Genomic DNA, 19,724 nt, shown 5'->3' with positions numbered 1-19,724 from the left:
TTGAGAGACACTTAGAAAAGAATGTTCAGGAACTCCCTTTTGATTCGGATGAATCACAAAAGAGTAATTCAAATGTTGGGGTACTTCAAATAGTCATGTTATTTACATTGAGATGTTTCTTCTTCTGAAATGGAAAGAGAAGTACATCAACTTCTCCCCCACACTCTTTCATCACTCCACTCCAACACGTGTTTACAACCCTTTCTTGAAAAAAGCCAACTCAGTCATAGAATGACAAGACAAGGATCACACAAAACACTGTAAAGAGCTCCATTAATGCTAACAGAGAGGGTCCCACAAAAGTCTTGCTGCAATGAAATGCTAATATTCACACTGACAGAACCTCACTTTGCAACCAAAATAAAGAAAAATCAATCTGGAATAGTATATTCCACTGAAGGGACATCTGTGCTTCAGCCTCAGCATCTCTGCTCATTAATGATAACCATCAACTCTACTGCTCCCGGGGTTAGGGAGTCACAGAAGCACAGAAATCTCTACACCAAGAATGTCAAACTCCAGACCCACGGGCCACATGCCTCGTTTGTTTGGCCTGTGTTAGCCTTTGAGTTTGACATGCTTGCTCTACACCCACCCACTGCTCCTGCAGTGGAATTCAACATTTCACTCTCTGGCAGCTAACAAGAGCCACATGCAAGTGGGTCTGACAGTAACTGGAAGGTACGACTGTAATCTCAGATGTGTGTACACATGCAAAAATAAGTGACTTGTAATAAACACCACCACGTGACCACCATATACACACACACCTATATATATTTTATATACCAGTTATGTAATCAGAAACTAGCCTCCCAGCTTTCTCATTGAGTATGGAGATAATTAATGGTTTCTGATTTTTAAAAATAAACAACTTTATCATATCAAAGAAGTATCTTTATTCTTCATTTATAAAGAATATTTTTATCAGATATCAATGATCAATATTATCAAATGGCTTTTCAGTACCCTCAAGATCAATGTCTGGTTTTTTTTATTTTGATCTATCAATGAGCCGACTTGATGAATTTCCTAACTACTAAGCTATCCTTGAAATCCTATATAAATCCTACTTTTATATGGATTGTTCCTTTAATGTGTGACTGAATTTGATTGGGTAATATCTTTCTAGAATTTTTATGCATTTGTGTACCAATGAGGTGACTCTATAGTATTGTTTCTTAGACTATCTTTGTCGGATTTTTATATCAAAGTAAAGCACACTTGAACCAAGATACAGAGATACAATCTATGTATAGATACGATCTATGTATATATATATATATGGCTATAGATCTATAGATTACACTTTAAGGAAATATAAATAGCAAAGGGCGTTTCGGCAGACTTGAAGGGTTTCCTAGAAACCACCATAAAACCACCCAGGCTTGCTACTTTCCAGGGAAACAGTTGTTTAATTACTTTTACAACTCTCTTGCACCAGTTTTTTGGTACCCTTCAGGCAATTGCCTCATCATCTATCAATTTTGTTATCTTAGAAATGTTATCTTAGAAAATAAAATAGTCCATATTTTCACATTTATCAGTCCAAAGTTGTGATGTTCTCTCCTGTTTTTAATCTTCTCCAAATCCAAGGGTAGCTATGTTTTCTTATTTTTAACATTACATATTTATGTCTTCTCTCTTATTTCCTGGCCAAAAGTACCCAAATTTTCAAGTAAATAATATGTTTCAAAGAACCAGCGCTTACCTTTCTTTATCAAGTGCAGTGCTGTGGCTGTTTTGCTAACATCTGTTTAGCAGGCTGGGCCTATTCCTGGGAAGTCCCCAAGGCAGCCAGCATCAGCGATAAAGGCACAGACTCCGAGCCTTACCTCGATGAGCTTCCTTTCATAGGAGCTCGCTAGTTCCTCAGCAACTTCTCCCGGCCTCTGCTCGGCAACAGTGACTTCTCCATCGACATTCCAAAGGTTGGGTACCACTTTAGGGCAAGAAAGATATTCCATAAATATATTAACAGTAATCAAACATTATTCTTCCAGGAAAAAAAAAAAGAAAAGAAAAGAAAAAAAAAAATATATATATATAATTCTTTTCCAAGTAGCTTCTCCAGAGGGAAATCTCTTTTTAAGAGGGAAAAAGAATCACAATTACTAATTACTTCAACATTGCAACATTCCCATCCAATGGAACAGTGCAATAAAGTGAATGATAACACATATTTAAAAATGGAAGAACTGTCCTAGAGACAGATGCACATTTCAGGGGGGAATAGACAATGGGCTGGAAGACGGAAAAGACTATACTTGAATCCTTTACATTGGTCAAATGTCTTTTTTTTCCAATAACAAGCTTTCCAGTGAGGCTGTGCCTGCCTACAGCAAAGTGAACTGGCAGTGGGGGTCAGAGTGCATGTGGAACCAGTAAGAGTTGGCACTGATAAACTGTATTTAGAGTGAAAGCAAGGCAGCTTCTGGAAAAACTCTAAACCCAGTGCACAATGGCAATGCATAGACATCTGAGGGACTGGCTCCCAGGTGAGCGCAGGAGCCGGCAGGGTACCGGGGGGTGAGGTTGAGAGAAAAGGAAAGGACATGGAGGTCAGGTTAAGAAGCTGTGGCTTTAATGAATAGGTACTAAAGGCTATGCATGTGCAGTGATGTTTATAAAACAATGTTTCAGGAAAACTGAATGATGGAGAGGCGGGACTTGGGCCTGTCTTAAGATGACATAGGGGGTGGTACGTTCTCAGTAAATGTTTTATGTATGTGATGACTATACAGAGGATAGATGGAGGGGTAAGAAGAGAACACCATGCGGCATTAGTCCACGTAAGATACAATAGAGGCTTGAATTAGGGTGCTGGCCTTTGTAGAGGTTGGACATTGAAAGCAGGGAAGACAGTCAAAGGGTTCAAGGGAGTAGTAGGAGGGGTTTGACTTAGGCACAGACTAAGTCAAAACAAAGCAATTCAGTAAATGCTCTTGAACACAGCATGCTCTGTGCTCTCTAAACAGTCAACTGAACAACCTGGATCAACCCAGAGGGCTTTACTGTGTAAAATGTAAAAATTAAAAGAAAAACTTCCATTAAAAAATTAACACAGCTGACAACAATAGGTATTTCCACTTTTAGGTATGTACCCATATATGTTTACTTTGTAGAGAAGAGTAAATAAATAAAAGCTGGGAATGAGCCAGATAATTGCAATAAAAGTAGAACAAGAACAGGAAAGAGCTGCCCCCGCGGTTAAAAAGACGCAGTGGCGGCAGTAAGAACATGGACCAGCCCAAGTCGGAAATGAGCAACGACTGTGCAGATCCAGCTTCCGGCTGTCTGCGAGGTGAAGCCCCTGGGAGCCCAACACAGTGTGATGAGGTGGCCATGAGGCAAAAGGAGAACCTAAGGCCAGCCCTGCAGTGACTGGGATCTGAGAGACAAGGGGATGGGTGAAAGGCAGTGGCACCAAGGGAGGGAGACAGTGAAAGTGGCAAAGGCTGGGCAAAAATGGGGGTCACTGAGCCTGAACTGGGAATAAAAGCTGGGAATGAGCCAGATAATTGCAATAAAATTGCAATTATCCCAGTGGCTCCGCCCCAGCCCCTCGCTAAGCCTCCACCAGACCACAGCTGGTTAGAGCCCACAGAGGCAGCAAGCCCCTGAGTGACAGTAGGGAGCACACAAGGATGAAGTCCTAAGGGGTTCCTACCAGGTGGTGACTACAGCTCCACCCCTACCATAGGGAGTGACCAAACAACAACCTAAAGCCTGAAATAGGTGTTTAAAAAAACTGTAAAGGAAGGACTTCCAGGTAAAGTTGACAGACTGACACACTAATTTACATTCACATCTTCTCAGAATCCCACTAAAATACCAATTTAAAAGTCCTTTCTAAAGGCCTCGCCCTTAAGGAGAAAGAGAATGAGAGAGGAAACAAGACAATCAAATTTTAGAAGCTAAGAAGCAAGTAGATAACCTGTAAGTAACCTGATGGACCGGAGAAAATGTCATTCTTAGCTGAGAGTGGGCAACACCAAACACCCTCTGATAAAAACGGAAAAACTCACAAAAGGCCGAGTGATCGCTAGCACCAGGCTCTTCTGGGAGTGGGAAGGAGCATGGGGCTCAGAGGAATGTAACCGGAGACTAAGGGTTCCTGCTCCGAAAGGTAAAACCGTAGGTTTGGACTGAGTTAAAGGCTAAGGTATTTTATGAAAACAGGGATATAAATAAAACACACAGATTTCGAGGTTCTACCACCTTCTCCCCCCCTTCCCCAGCTCCCATTCCCAGAATAGCTGGCAGCCAACCTATACTTATAAGCAAGGGAAGAGAAAGTATTTTCCTGTAAATCTAACTAACTGGAGGGGAAAGATCTGAGGAGACCAATTTGGGGGAGGGGGATCTCTCTAGTGAAATAGCAGAGCCAGATCACCCCCCAGGAAATGATGAAAGATTCTAAATCAGCGTTTTAGTTCCCACACCTGCCTCTGATAGACAGCCAGAATCACCTTCCACTTGAGACGAGCACCTAAGTTGGAAAGACAGGGACCAGAATAACCAGACAGAGAAAAACAATTCATCGGAAAAAGACACAATTTAGGGAGAAGTACACTTCAAGAGCAAGCTATCAGTAATATTCCCAGAGAGAGGAGATGGTGTAGCTGAGAAACAATAATAGATATTTATTTTAAAAGGAGAAAAAAAAGTACAGAGAGAGCGAAAAAGCTCTTCTGGAGAGCAAAACTGTGATAGCCAAAGGGAACACTAGATATAAAGACCAGGAGGTAAGAAAACATCCAGAAAACAGAGCCAAAGGGTACAAAACGGAAAACAAGAAATGAAATGAAGAATTACCACATGAGAAGAGTTAAAACAAAGCGGGGAGGACATAACACAGAGAGGATGAAAACAAAGATATAATTCCAGAAAAGCCCCGGAACCAGGACACAGGAGAGCTGAGCTGGGGGAGCTCCGAGGGCGGCCAGCAGGAGGACACGCCGTGCTCTCACACCTGGCGGTGAAGTCTCAGCATGGGGACAAAGAGAGGGCACAGAGCCCAGTGTGAAAGCGGAATTCTGCAGCGGAGGGAAAGGAGAACCGGCACAGGGTTTCTGAACAGCAGGCTGTGGGCTGGAAAGCAATGAGTGACACGTTGCCGTCCTCCAGGGAAGGCTTTCTGAGCTAGAAGGATGCACCACGCCAAACCATGTGAGAAGCTGGTGAAGACACTTGCAGATACACAACCTCTCAAAAACTTGAAAAGAGAAGAAATCTAGTTACAGGAAAACAGAGATTCCAAGAAATAGGGGACCCAACACTAACATGAGTGAGAAAATCATTCGTAACCGCCAAAAAGTAAAAACAACATATACAGCCATCACAGGTGACTGATGGATACAGAAAATGGGGGGCTAACCACATGATGGAATGGTATTCAGCCATGAAAAAGAATGAAGTACTAATACATGCTACAACACAAATGAACCTTAAAAACATCATGCTAAGTGAAAGAAGCCAGATACAAAAAGCCTCGTATTTCATGATCCCGTGTATACAAAATGTTTAAAAGGAGAAAAAAATATTGGCTTCCAGGGATGGGAAGAAGGAATGGGGAATGATTGCTAATGAGTACCATAGGACTTCTTTTGGGGGTGATAAAATGTTTTGAAATTTGAGAGTGATGATGGTTACACAATCTTGTGAATATACCGAAACCCCCTGAATTGAGTACTTGTATGGTATATGAATTGCATCTCAATACAGGGGAGAAGGAGCAGCAGCAGCCCCTGTGGCAATGGCAGCAGTGAAGAGGAGGGAGCAGGGTCACAGAGCAGCCAGGCTTCCAGCCACAGAGGCCAGAGGACTCCAGGTGTGACAGCTGCCTCAATGTGAGCATACTGAGGATATCTACATAACTAAGAGAGCATTTAGAGATGAATTAGTATTAAGTACATAGAACATCAACCAAGTTAAAGTAAAATGATAAGTATTAACTCAAAAGGAATAAAAAGCTGTGCAAAAATAATGATTATGTACCTCACGGCTCAGCGGGATGGCATTTTCAGAGTCATAATAATGTAATCATGGACCAGGGATCGAACCGAAAAGATTATATGTCTGCGCTGGAGGATATGTGTGTGTGTGTGTGTGTGTGTGTGTGTGTGTGTGTGTTGTGGGGGCGGAAAGATCAAAGAAAGCTAATCGTCATCTTCCACAGAGAGAAATCGATAAACAGCATCTACAGTGGAGAAATCAACAAGTGGCAACAGACACGTTATTCAGAGATATCAAGGTAACTACCAAAAGAATTGGTTAAAAGGTTTAAAGCAGTGCCCTGGCAGTGTGACTCAGTGTGAGCATACTGAGTTTCAGCCCACACACTGAAGGGTCGTGGGTTCGATTTCTGGTCAAGGGAATGTACCTGGGTTGCAAATTCGATCCCAGACCCAAGTGGGGGCCCATGTGGGAGGCAATCAATTAGTATGTGTCTCTATCACATAGATGTTTTGTTTTCCTTTCCCCACCTCTTTCCATTCTCTCTAAAAAACAATGGGAAAAAATATCCTCAGGTGAGGATTAACAAAAAAACAAAAAAAAAGAGTTTATAGCAGTTGCTTGTGGGGAGTGGGAAATGGGGAAGGGTGATGGCTAGAAGCATCAAGTCTTTTACAATAAGTATGTACAAAAGTTTGATTTTTAACGGGCTAACCAAATTTGGTGTTAAGTAGAAAACAGAATTTGAGAGGAGGCGGCACAAAGAAATCAGATTTACAAAGTTCGTTAAGATAACAGCAGTGCCCTTCAGAGCACCCCACCATGAAGCTGGATGCAGTCAGTGAGCAGAGCCCAGTGCTAAGGCCCATCGGAGTAACTGGAGTGTAACACACAGCACAGCCGACTATGCTGCCCACCTGACCTTCTGATCCTGCCTGACCCGGGCTTCCTTCCTCCACCACAGGTCTGCTGGGCAGAAAGAGATGGCCATGCGGGATGTCTGCACATGTCTCTGGAAATCAAGCCACTGGCCTCTGCCCTCAGGCCCCAGGCTTCAGTGGGCACATGTAAGAGAAATCCACGATATTCTGCACAGAAGGAGGCAGGTGCATAGATCAGATTTTTAACCTCACAACTGGGGACAGACCTGGACAGTCAGGAATTTATAGCAGGTCTCTTAGAAACTAGCCAGTCAACCTTCCCCTGCAACTATCTCACTGCCTGCTGCCTTGGTTCAGACTCCTGCAGCTTTAACGAGCACATCAGAAACTTCTATTCCATATATAACATCTATATATATAAAAAACCAGTGACTGGAATGCTGTAATGACCAGAACAACCAATTGCTATGATGCCCACTGCAGCCAATCGGGGTGTGGGGTTGGCTGGCCAACCTCCCATGGCCCCTGACCCCTGATCGGCTCCCCACACCCTAATCAGGGGCAGGGCCCACAGGCCAGTCACCTGAGGTCCCTCCCCCCAGCCGGGCTGGCCCTGATCAGGCCCCGATCGGGGCGGGCCAGTCAGACAACCTCCTGCTGTCTCCTCCTCCCAACAGGCCCAGCCCCGATCCACCCCGATTGGGGCTGGGCCAGCCGGACCTCACCTATGCACGAATTCGTACACTGGGCCTCTAGTAATGTAATAAAACACTGACCCCAATTATATCATTCTTTGCTTCTCAGTAGGCAGCCTCTAAGATGGCCCCTGGTGTTCACATTTTTATATAACCTCTACCCTTGAGTGTGGGCTGGGCTTATTGACTCACTTCTAATGAATAGAATGTGGAAGAAATGATGGATGTCACTTCTAAGATTAAATTATAAAAAGACTGCAGCTTCTATCCTGGGTGCCCTCACTCAGTCACTTTGAGGAAAGCCAGCTGCCATCTCATGAGCTGCCATATGGAGACCCAGGTGGCAGGGAAATAAGTATCCAGCCACCAGTCAGCAAGAACCTGGGGTCAGCCACCAGCCAAGGAGCAGAGATGGCTCCTCCCCCAGTCGAGCCCTGAGATTCCACAGCAGCCCTGTGAGACACCACGAGCCGGAGCACATGGCTAAGCTGTGCCTGGATTCCTTCCTACACAAACTGAAACGTATACATTTGTTGCTTTCAGCTGCTAAATTTTGGGGTAATTTGTTATGCAGCAATGGGTAACTAATACAGTGCCTTCGATTATTCAACAGGGACTTCTTCAGACACTAACTCTGAATGAGACTGAGTTAGACCATGGAGTTACAATGATGGTGACATGGCTCCACATGGATGACATTTACTCATAAAAAGGAAAACTAAGAGGAGGACTTGATCAATACAGCTCGATAGCTTAAGGATTAATATCAGGAAAATGAAGAAAGCCATTTAACCAGCCAATAACTGCTCTACTGGCAAGGTCAATACGGAGCGAGGCACACGGAATCCGCTCATCCCATTAGTTTAAGGTGATATAAGTACCACATCGGACCTTTTAATTTTCAAGTAAAGAAGATTTCATCAGCCTGGGGAGCAAGAGGACATCTGGTGTGTAAGGAAGGCAGCACAATAAAAGGCTGAGTAACAGCTCGTCATTTGAGAACCCAAAAGGACAGGATGCATGTGATGCCCACGATAAGCCAGTCAACCTGGAGAGGATCAATTGTGATTGAATTCTGAAAGTCAAATCTAAACAATAAATACAGATGTTTGCAATGGATCAAACTAAAAGTTGGTTTTTTACAGATGCATGGTTTCTGAGAGTAATCTCTAAGTTTTAGAAAGACAATTGAATAGCCCAGGAGAAAAGCATACTTCTACCTATTATATCAGTAATAGCTCACCCTGAATTCAAGAACACAGGCTTGAAACATTGGTTAGCACTGCAATCTCAATCCTAAGACTTAATCATCACTAATTCCAGTCCATATTTTGAGTGACTTTATGCTCAGAACTTGACATTCTGTCCTGAATGAGGACAAGAGGCATGCATCTGCCACATGCAACAAGACAAAGAGTCTTTCATCTTCACGTTGGGTATTTCAGTTCTGGGTAAGAAACTTAAGTTGTGAACATACAATGGAGTCAAGACAGTCTCTTCAATAAATGGTGTTGGGAAAATTGGACAGATACATGCAAGAAAATGAAATTAGATCACCAACATACACCATACACAAAAATAAACTCAAAATGGATACAGGACCTAAACATAAGACAGGAAACCATAAAAATACTAGAGGAATCCACAGGCAGCAAAATCTCAGACATATGCCAAAAGAACTTCTTCACTGATACTGCCCCTAGGGCAATGGAAGCCAAAGAGAAAATAAACAAATAGGACTACATCAAAATAAAAAGCTTTTGCACAGCAAAAGAAACCATCAACAAAACAACAAGAAACCCCACTGTATGGGAGAACATATTTGCAAATGTTATCACTGATAAAGGTTTAATCTCCAACATCTACAGGCAGCTTATACAACTTAATAAAAGGAAGATAAATGATCCAATAAAAAAATGGACAACGGACCTAAATAGAATCTTTTCGAAAGAAGACAGAAGGAAGGCCAAGAGACACATGAAAACATGCTCAAAATCACTAATTATCCGAGAGATGCAAATCAAAACAACAATGCGATACCATCTCATACCTGTCAGAATGGCTATCATCAACAAATCAACAAACGACAAGTGTTGGTGAGGATGTGGAGAAAAAGGAACCCTCGTGCACTGCTGGTGGGAATGCAGACTGGTGCAGACACTGTGGAGAACAGTATGGAGTTTCCTCAAAAAACTGAAAATGGAACTCCCATTTGACCCAGTAATCCCACTCCTAGGAATATATCCTAAGAAACCAGAAACACCAATCAGAAAGGATATATGCACCCCTATGTTCATAGCAGCACAATTTGCAATAGCTAAGATTTGGAAACAGCCTAGGTGCCCGTCAGCAGATGACTGGATCAGAAAACTATGGTACATCTACACAATGGAATACTATGCTGCCATAAAAAAGAAGGAATTATTACCATTTGTAGGCACCTGGATGGAATTAGAGAACATTATGCTAAGTGAAATAAGCCAGTCAATGAAAGAAAAGTACCACATGATCTCACTCATTTGGGGATAATGAAAAACATTATAAACTGATGAACAAAAAGATAGATACAGAGGCAGTAAAGCATCAAACAGACTGTCAAATTACAGCGGGAAGGTTAGGGAGAGGTGGGGGAAATAAGAGATCAATCGAAGGACTTATATGCATGCATATAAGAATAACCAATGGATGCAAAACATTGGGGGGTGAGGGCATGTATGGGAGTGGGGGGGGGGGCAATGGTAAGATATGTACACATATAATACCTTAATAAAAATATATATAAAGGAAAAAAAAAAAAAGAAACTTAAGTTGTACTGAAAAGGCCAAAGATCTGTCCAAAAGCAAAATGAAGTAGGGGATGTATTTCATGTGCTAACCAAAGTTTGAGGCTTGCATCCATATGCAATGGTCCTCATAATGCCCTGGCCAGTGTGGCTCAGTTGGTTGGGGGTCATCCCATGCACCAAAGGGTCACTGGTTCAATCCTTGGTCAGGGAAATGCCCAGGGCACATCCCTAGTAGGGCGCGTGCAGGAGGCAGCTGATAGATGTTTCTCTCTCCCTCTCCCTTCCTCTCTAAAATCAATGAAAACATTTTTTAAAATAAATAAAATGACATTGCTTCATCTTATATAGCACTTCAGAGTTTACAAAGCATCTTCAAACGCACCAGCTCACTGGAGCATTGTTACGAACACTGCCTGTTTTGTCTGTGACTGCAGTCTTGTAGGGATCAGTGTCCCCTGACCCAGGAGGAACCTTCTCCACTAGAACCTTAACGTGCCTCCGAGTTCCCATCACAAGGAACCTGGCCTGCTGAACTCAGCCTAGCCATCATAAGCTTCTACCCAAGGTGAATATGTCCACCTTATCTGTCTAACACAGGATGCTCCATTAACCCAACCCATCTGGTTAACATCCACATAACTCACCGGAAAATCTGCACTTTGTTAACTTGCAAACACTCTGACTAGTCAGCTACCTTCTCCTGTGTTTCCACGATGTCATAATTACAGAAGTTAGACTCCAAATGGAAAAATCTGGCAGAAACAATAAGCTTTCTCTTTTTAAATCCAAATAGACACTAAAACTGTGTTGGTAGCAGCACAAACACTGACTTTAAATCAGAACCGTTTCTCACGTTCTCTGGGTTTGTCAACACCATGAGCAGGTCACTGAAACTCAGAGAACATGACACAGTTGTTCAGCTCCTTGCAGCCGCCATTACAGTTTGAAGGTGTCTGTGATAAGTCATCCGAAATAAGTAAACACTATGCAGGTCTCACTAGCAGGCACAGAGAACACATGGAGTTTTCTACCTAAATTCTTTTAAGCAAAACTTCAAATACCATGGAGAGCAGCATGGCAAACAGTGTGATAAGGTTACTGTTTTGCTTTCCATTTGAACAAGCTTAGCATGACCCCAGATGCAAACAGTGGGAGGTGCTGATGGCGAAAGAGACTAAAGAACCATTTTTAATTCAGAGACAGTTCCCTTGAATATCCTAATGGTCCTGTGACAGCAGGCCAGGCTCGGTGTGGTGGGAAATCTAGGACAGTTTCAGGTTCCAAAGGAGAAAGGCTCCCCCTGGGTGAGATGACAAGGGATCCTACAGGACAGCAGGCACCCACAGCTGTTCCAGCAAATGGCCCAGTCTCCACAATAATAGCAGCCCTCATTTTCCATGGGCATGGCAAACAAGACAGTGTGCGCTCTGCTCTCAGACAGATACCAGGCCAAAGTCTGCCCACCACTCACCAGGGAGTGACCTTGGGAAAGTCTCTCATTTATTCCCTCAACACCTTGCTGCTGAAGAATCATTACATGCCAGGCACTAGATGCTAGAGATACAGGGGTGGAAAAAGTGAATGCCAGTATGAAGCTTACACTCGAGTAGGGGAACTCAAAATGAAGAACTAACTACTTACCCTGTCAGACTGTGAGAAGTGCTCAGGGAAGGTGAAAGCATGAGAAAATGATGGCAGAAGAATACTAATTAAATAAAATGTAAGGAAAGGCCGCACTAGAGAGATACCATCTGAGCAGGGACCAGAATGAAGTGGGGACATGAGCCATGCGAAGCCCTGGAAGAGAGCATTTCTGGTAAATGCAAGTGCCAAAGCCCTGAGGTACGCACAGGCCTAATGTGTTACCGGAACAGCAAGGAGGCCAGTGTGGCTAAAGGATAATGGATGAGAGAGATGGACAAGAAATGAGACCACAGAAAAAAAGGCATGGGTTTTCAGACTATGGTATTTTATTCTGAGCAAAACGGGAAGCCCCTGGAAGAGTCTGATCAGACATATTTTTTTAAAGATCACTCTACCGGCTGTATGAAGGGGAAAGTGGGAGGCTGGGAGAGGAGGTACAGGGGTCAGGAGGAGAGGCACACAGCTCAGGCCTCCCTGCAAGGAAGGACTTGCCATTCTGTACAAACAGTGCAGGTAGTTGGCAACCTCCAGGTCCAGGGCCCTCCTGGGCCACCCTCGCCAATGGCTGAGCACAGAAAGGTATTTCTGCCCAATGTGAGACCCCGCTGATAGGCAATCTTTGCCCAGATCTCCCCACTGGGCCAGGTGAGCAAAACTGTTGGATACGCAACGAAGTCTGAGGCTGTCCCTGCCCACAGCCGCATGTCCCCTTTATCTCTCACAGGCACTACCCCCCATATGTCTCCTGCACTCCTACCTTTGTTTTGGCATCTGCTTCCTAGAGATCCCACAGACTCAGCTGGTCAGGCCCCTATAGCAGTGTCCAGGCCAGAGGCGATGGTGCTGGCCTGAATCCTGGTGACAGCAATGGTGTGAGAAGGAGTGAAAGAAGGCAAGAAGGGAAAGCCAGTGAGAGAGTTAATAGATTTGACAGGGGTCTGGGTGAAGACAGGAGTCAAGGTAGCATCAAGATTCTTGGCTTCAGGAACCTGGAAGGATGGAGCTATCATTCCATGGGCTGGACAGCCTGGGGAAGGAGCCGGTGTGGTGGGGAAGAGGTGATGACCACGAGGAGTTTGGTTTTCAGACAGGTTATGTTTGGTATAACCATGAGTCATCTGAGAAAGATAGCACAAATGCTGGAGCCTGTGAGTCTGGAAGTTAGGACTGGACATATGGAACCAGGAGTCAATAGCATCCAGAGGAGAGGAACCACAGGACTAGGTGAGATCACCAACCTTTGGAAGGTGCGTTTCCTTCTTTCACAAAATAATAATAATGACAGCCCTCACTCCAAAGAGCCCCAGGATGGAACACCACTGCCACCTGCCCATTCGGCTCCGGGCTCACCAAGCCAGGTGTCACCAGGGCAGCAGGTCTCTGGCCTCTCAGGAGAGTTCCTGGACTTAGCACTGAGCGTGTATGGCTTTGTAGGGAAGGGGCAGCAGATGAACTCTGGCTGCTACTCAGCTAACTTCGACCTTGGGGAAGGGAGTCCCCCAAAACCGAGACACCTTCATTCAACCTAGAGTTCTCAGGAGAAGCCAGGCCATCATACTTGGGGAATAAGGTGGATAGAACACACAAGAGACTGTGGCATGGAAAAGGGATGGCAGCTCCCTGCCCGGGTCTCACGCTCCAGCACCACACATCTCTGGGCAGCAATGAAGAGGCAAGCGAGCTACTGCTCACTGAGCCCTAGGATTCATACCATGTTATTTAAGGCTCCATGTCGCCACTGCAGAGAGCAGAAAATAGAGGTTTGGATTATTTTTTTTTAACACTGTAAATTTTGGACCCAGTAATACTAACCCCAGTCTGCCTGACCTCAAAACGCCACACTCTTCCCAACTCACCACACTGCCTTCCTTCCATCTGAAGCCTACTCCCCAGTGTGGCCTCAATGTCCACTTGTGACAGGCTGCCAGGGGCACGAGCGAAGACCCCAAAGGAAAGGCACTTCCCTACATGCATCAAACACAGAGAGAGAGAGAGAGAGAGAGAGAGAGAGAGAGAGAGAGAGAGAGAGAGAGACCCTTACAGTTTGGGTTGCCTACGCACAGTATAAGAGCATCATAAATGTCAAACTCTCCAGAAAGTGGAAACCAAATTCTTCAAACACTGGATATAAACCCACCCAACTCACAGAGAGACGATTCTCTGGGTTTTTACCAGAAGCGGCCATGTGGTAGCCAAGCTAAGAAAACATTACCGGAAGGATGTCCTAACAGGTGATATTCACCAACCTGTCCACAGTTGCAGATTCACTTGCATCCCAGGATCAGGAACCCGGGATCGAGAGGGGACTGTTTTTAATAACTGATGAGGATGCAGGTATGAGAAGTGTGGCAGAGACACAAGGCATCCTTGGGTCAAACCTTGGCTCTGTCACTAACAGGAGTGAGAACTTAACACATTACTTTACTGCTCTGACCCTCAGTTTCCTCATCTATAAAATGGGGATGGTCGGCCTTCTTGTAAGGATTATACAAGAGGACAATATAAACTACTTTGTATTCTCACCCCAAGCTTCAAAGATATCATTTTTAAAAGACAAATGCAAAGTGACGGTCCGCCTTCTTTTTCAAATCAGAAAGCCTCTTCATTAGAAGTTTCTGTCTCCTCTGGGTCTTCCAGAGAAACGCGCTCATCTGTTTCGATCCGCATCTCTCTTCCAAGACATCATCTAAATATGTCACACACACACACAGGAACAGCTGGGAAGGGCTGCTGCATAAAACCAGAGCTGTCATCACACCCTTTGCCAGGCACGTTTCACCTGCTCCTGTGGCACAGCCTAGCAGAGGCTCTGTGGAAAGTGCTTCCTGAGCAGACCTATGAGCCTCACTGCACTCGAGAGCCCAGGGAGGGCAGCTTACCCGCAATGGGGCAAGGTGGCATGGACGGTTCCAAATGCTGCTTGTAAAACTGCTCATTCCAAACTGCAGATGTCCTCAGGTTCAAGATTGGAATTACTACCAGAAATGTGTGTGATGTGGTTCTATTTTGGGGGGAGGCAGTAGGGGAAGGAGGGAGGAAGAAGGACACCATCCAGATGTGTATCTGGAGGTCTGAGCAAGGACAAAGGGCGCCCCCAGCTGTTGGCCTTGGTAACCTGGGTGTGGAGAGCAGTAGATAACAAGCACTGCTTTCATGCTAAACCTTTCGATCATTTTGTTCCAAACAACAAGCATGGGCGACTTTTGCAATTCATTCCTAAAGCAGCAGAGCTACCCACATCAGAGGCAGAAATTGTCATCTGTAAGCCCTGGGTTCATGGGAATCAAAACCCACCTTGGAAATCACTGTACAGCCTGCCCATGAGAAGATGCTCTGGAATTTCAAACGCCCGGGAGAAGGATTTCTTTCAACTGCCTCAATCCTAGGGCTGCGCCATACCACAGGCAGCTAGATGTGGTAAGGTTCAAGCAGGAAATGTGTCGGTAGAATGAGAGGGACACCACAATGCCAAAGGCACAGGAGCCAGACGCAGGTGGACCCGGGCTCAAATCCCAGCTCCACCATCTTCTGCAAGGATTTCTGCTCGATACAGAAGGGATAACTGCAACCATCTCACAGGACAGAGAATTTGACAAGGAACAGAGAGGCAGTAGCAGAGGCCTTCTGCAGAAAGCATGCTCTGTACGTGGCAATGGTGGCAGTGGCCGTTGGGGTAACAAATGAAACATAAAATCTCGACCTTGTCTACCTAGACTATAAGGACCTTAAAGTCAAAGGCTCCCTCTTATTACTCTGAACCCACAAAATGTTCAGAATCAAAAAGGGCACAAATTAGATTCTCCGTACTTCCTGACTGACCAATACCTCTTTGAGTCTGAAATGTATCAACTCACCGAGAACACTGATCAATAAAGACGTGCCGTCTCACTGGAGAGGCCATCTAACTGGCAGGGCATGGCTAGCAGGGCTCAAGGGCCTTGTTATGTTTTCCTTCATTTCTTTAACAAGAAAGAAAAGTAATACATGCTCACTGCAGAAAGGACAAATCCATTTTTATATTTTTACTAGTGTCCCGTGCACAGATTCGTGCATATTGAAAAGAAATTAATTAGAAGAAATATTGTAATATCGCTATTCACTCCTTCTCTATAATAGAAGTGTCAACCAAATTCATGAAGAACAATGACAGATTAAAACACACGCATGCAATTGGCGCCAACAAGAGCTTTATATGTATCGTGCATGCGTGAGTCAACTTAGCCTTTTATAGATATAGAATAAACTTGCTTAATTAGACCTGCTTTCTGATGTAGCTAAACTTTTTCCAGCCCAGTGAAGCACCCCAACTTCTCTTTCAGGTAATTATCAGCAACACAGCAGTAAATATCAACACGAAGCAGATTATTATTGTAGATAAGGCAGGGAAAACAAAGGGTAAAATATTTAACTGCAGCAGTGTTTGACTATACTCTGTGCAGTGAGAAAACCTGAAATCATTTTCAAAGTCCACCATTTCTTACTTCTTTTCAGTTGAGTCAGTTTCTAAACTTTCTAAATCTCCATTTTCCAGCTAATGAAAAGAAAATAGGATTCTACCAAGTCTCTTATCTACATATTCCAGGACTTCTGTGAGGATCAAATAAGATGAGGCATGGGAAAATGCTTCACAAACATTTGGTTAAATTGTAAAATGTTTGCACCTGGCTATAAAGCAATTTGGGTTCGTGGGCTGAAGAAACTCCAAGGAAGCTAGTCGCTAGGGAGAGGAAGCCAGGCGTTGCTACGTGACGTCATTACCCAGTGCCCACAGCAACCATTTCCGGGCTGGGCTAGGCTGGGCTGTGGGCTGCGGGCCGCATTTTGCACCATGGGGTCTTGGCAGAATTGACTGAGATTTGGTGGGGTGTTGCTCCGGGGTGGTGGCAGGGCCTGTGTCCCACTTGGGGGAAGCCAAGTGTTGCTTTAGGGAGCAGGTCCGTGGTGCCGTTTATTTTTAAGTGACCAGTGCGCATCATGGCAGCTCCTGCGTTGAGCATCTGCCCCCTGGTAGGCAGTGCACATCATAGCTACCAGTCGGCCGGATGGACACTTAGCCTTTTATATATACTAGAGGCCCGGTGCATGAATTCGTGCATGGGTGGGGTCTCTCTGGGTGGCCTGCATGGATCGGGCCGAAACCCGCAGTCCAACACCACCTGCAGCTCCTACCTGCCACTCCTGCTCATCCTGGCCCCACTGTGCCTGCCGTGGGCTCACACCCAATCAGTCCCAATCAGGAGAGGCTCACGCTGCCACAGTAGTGCTCGCCAGTCATGAGCCCTGCGTCTGGCACCCTCCCAAGGGGAGTGGCCTGTGGGATCGGGCTGAAACCAGCTCTCCAACATCCCCCAAGGGGTCCCAGATTGGGAGAGGGCACAGGCCAGGCTGAGGGACCCCACCAGTGCACAATCAGGCTGGGGAGGGACCGTGGGAGGGCTCCAGGGCGTGTCCAGTCCATCTCGCCCAGTCCCAATCAGCTGGACCCCAGCAGCAAGCTAACCTACCAGTCAGAGCAACTGCCCCCTGGTGGTCAGTGCACATCATAGTGCCTGGTTGACCGGTCAACTGTCTGCTCCCTGGTGGACAGTGCACATCATAGCAATTGGTCAACCAGTTGATTGTCTGCCCCCTGGTGGTCAGTGCACGTCATAACAAGCAGTTGAGCATTCTTAGCATATCATTAGCATATTACACTTTGATTGGTTGTTCTGTTGTTCAGTCTATTTGCATATTACTCTTTTATTATATAGGATAGATGCCACTGTTGTACATACAACAGCTCTGCAAATCAAGGAACAGGAAGAAGGTATAAATCCCAACCCAGCCAATTAGTCATGAGAATCCATTATATTTCTCAACAGCTCATGTTCTCTGAAAGGTGGGCACACAGCCACTCTCCAACTTGGTCTACACAACTATTCAGGGACTGGGCAGCTGTCCAAGAAGAGAAGACACAAGGAGAAAACAACAACAGTTACTATTTGCTGGATGGATGCTTCCTACGTGCCCAGCACTCCTGCAAGCACTTTACGTGCACGGATACATTTCTTCCTCCTTCCAGTCTGCAAGGGAGGGAACTGAGTCTACAATCTTACCCACTGTGTTACTCCACTCCTCGGAGCTTCAACCCCTCCCTTCCACACCAGTCCGGCCTGGCCCAGGCAGATGCGGATCCTGGTCCCAGAGCGAGAGCCTGAGCAAGCCTGTCAGACCAGGCATGATTCCCCAGACTGCTGGTTTTCCCACATCCAGTGCCACAGCCAGGAAAATACGGGGAGTCCAGAAAACTCTGTATTCTAGATGTGCCACTTATTTTCTATTTCCCATTTCATTATAAATTCGAAAGTTATACATGAGCACAAGTCTGTTGTGTAAAAAATTCAATCCAAGAGAATTAAAACTGTATGTCCATACAAAAAAACTTGTATTCAAATTTTCATACACCTATAGCAGCATTATTTGCAATAGCCAAAAGGTGGAAGCAACCCAAGTGTACAACAATGGATGGATGGATAAGCAAGCGTGCTGTGCATATACAATGGAATATTATTCAGCCTTTAAAAGGAAGGAAATTGAACACATTCTATCATATGAACGAACCTAGAGGACATTATGCTAAGTGAAATAAGTCAGTCACTAAAAGACAAACACCGTACAATTCCACTTATCTGAGGAACTTAGCGAAGGCAAATTCACAGAGACAGAAAGTAGACGGTGGTTCCCAGGGGCCTGACTGCACTCGAGAGCCCAGGGAGGACCAGCCTCCTCCCAAAGGGGGGAGAGGAGGGGAGAGACGGGGAGTTGTTATTTAATGGACATAGATTTTTAGTCTGGGGTGATTAAAACATTCTAGAGATGGATGGTGGTCATGGTTGCACAGCAAAGTGACTGTACCTAATACCGTCGTACTGTACATTTCAAAGTGGTTAAGATGCTACACTGTATGTTGTATTTGCCACAATTAAAAAGAAAATATTTCTGAAGGAATGAAGCACTGATACATGCCACAACATGGATGAACTTTGAAAACATACTAAGCACGGGCCACACATAGTATGATTCCATTTACGGGAAATGTCCAGAATAGGCAAATCCAGAGACAGAGAGTAGTTTCCTAGTTGCTGAGGGCTGGGGGAAGAACTGGGGGAGCAGTGACTGGTGGTGGGTACAGGGCTTCTTTTTGGGGTGACAAAATGTTTTGGAGTAATATAGTGGGTTCCACGACTTTGTGACTATACTAAAAAAAAAACAAAAACAAAACACTGAATTGTACACTTAAAACAGGCAAATTGTGTCATGTGTGAATTATATCTCAATGAAGAAACTGAATACCTGAGTGTACATCTAAGTGAATACCTAAGAGCCTAGAGAGGGCAGGCATTCCTAACCACAGCCTCTGCCTCCCACCCACCCCATTCTCCTCACACCCATCACAGAGCTGTGCTTCCAGGCCATCCACTTCTCTGTGTGTTCATACGACAGCTACATGTTTATGTTGCCTCACATGTTTGCTTCTATAAAACACTAGAGACCCGGTGTATGAAATTCGTGCACAGGTAGGGTCCCTAGGCCTGCCCGGCGATCAGGGCCAATCGGGGCCTTCCAGCTGCCGGCCGGGGGCCTTCCTTCCCTGGCTGCCAGCTGCCCGCCAGGGCCTTCCTTCATTCCGCGCCACCCCCTGGTGGTCAGCACACATCATAGCGAGTGATCAAACTCCCAGTCGAACTCCTGAGGGGACACTTTGCATATTAGCCTTTTGT

General features: G+C 45.1%; 1 protein-coding gene across 5 annotated transcripts in view; it reads right to left on the bottom strand.

The window, feature by feature from the left end:
* SNX29 (sorting nexin 29) overlaps window positions 1-19,724 on the bottom strand; it is a 580,852-nt gene that overhangs the window by 322,104 nt on the left and 239,024 nt on the right. For all 5 annotated transcript variants that reach the window (XM_080678985.1, XM_080678988.1, XM_080678984.1 and 2 more), the window contains one exon: window positions 1,836-1,942. In XM_080678985.1, coding sequence (XP_080535111.1) covers window positions 1,836-1,942 — 107 coding nt within the window. The remainder of the gene's footprint in view (window positions 1-1,835; window positions 1,943-19,724) is intronic.

Source organism: Plecotus auritus (assembly GCF_963455305.1).
Source record: "Plecotus auritus genome assembly, chromosome: 7".
NCBI classification, from domain to species: Eukaryota; Metazoa; Chordata; class Mammalia; order Chiroptera; family Vespertilionidae; genus Plecotus; species Plecotus auritus.
Note: the sequence above shows the minus strand (reverse complement) of the source record. Positions and strands in the feature narration are given on the sequence as shown.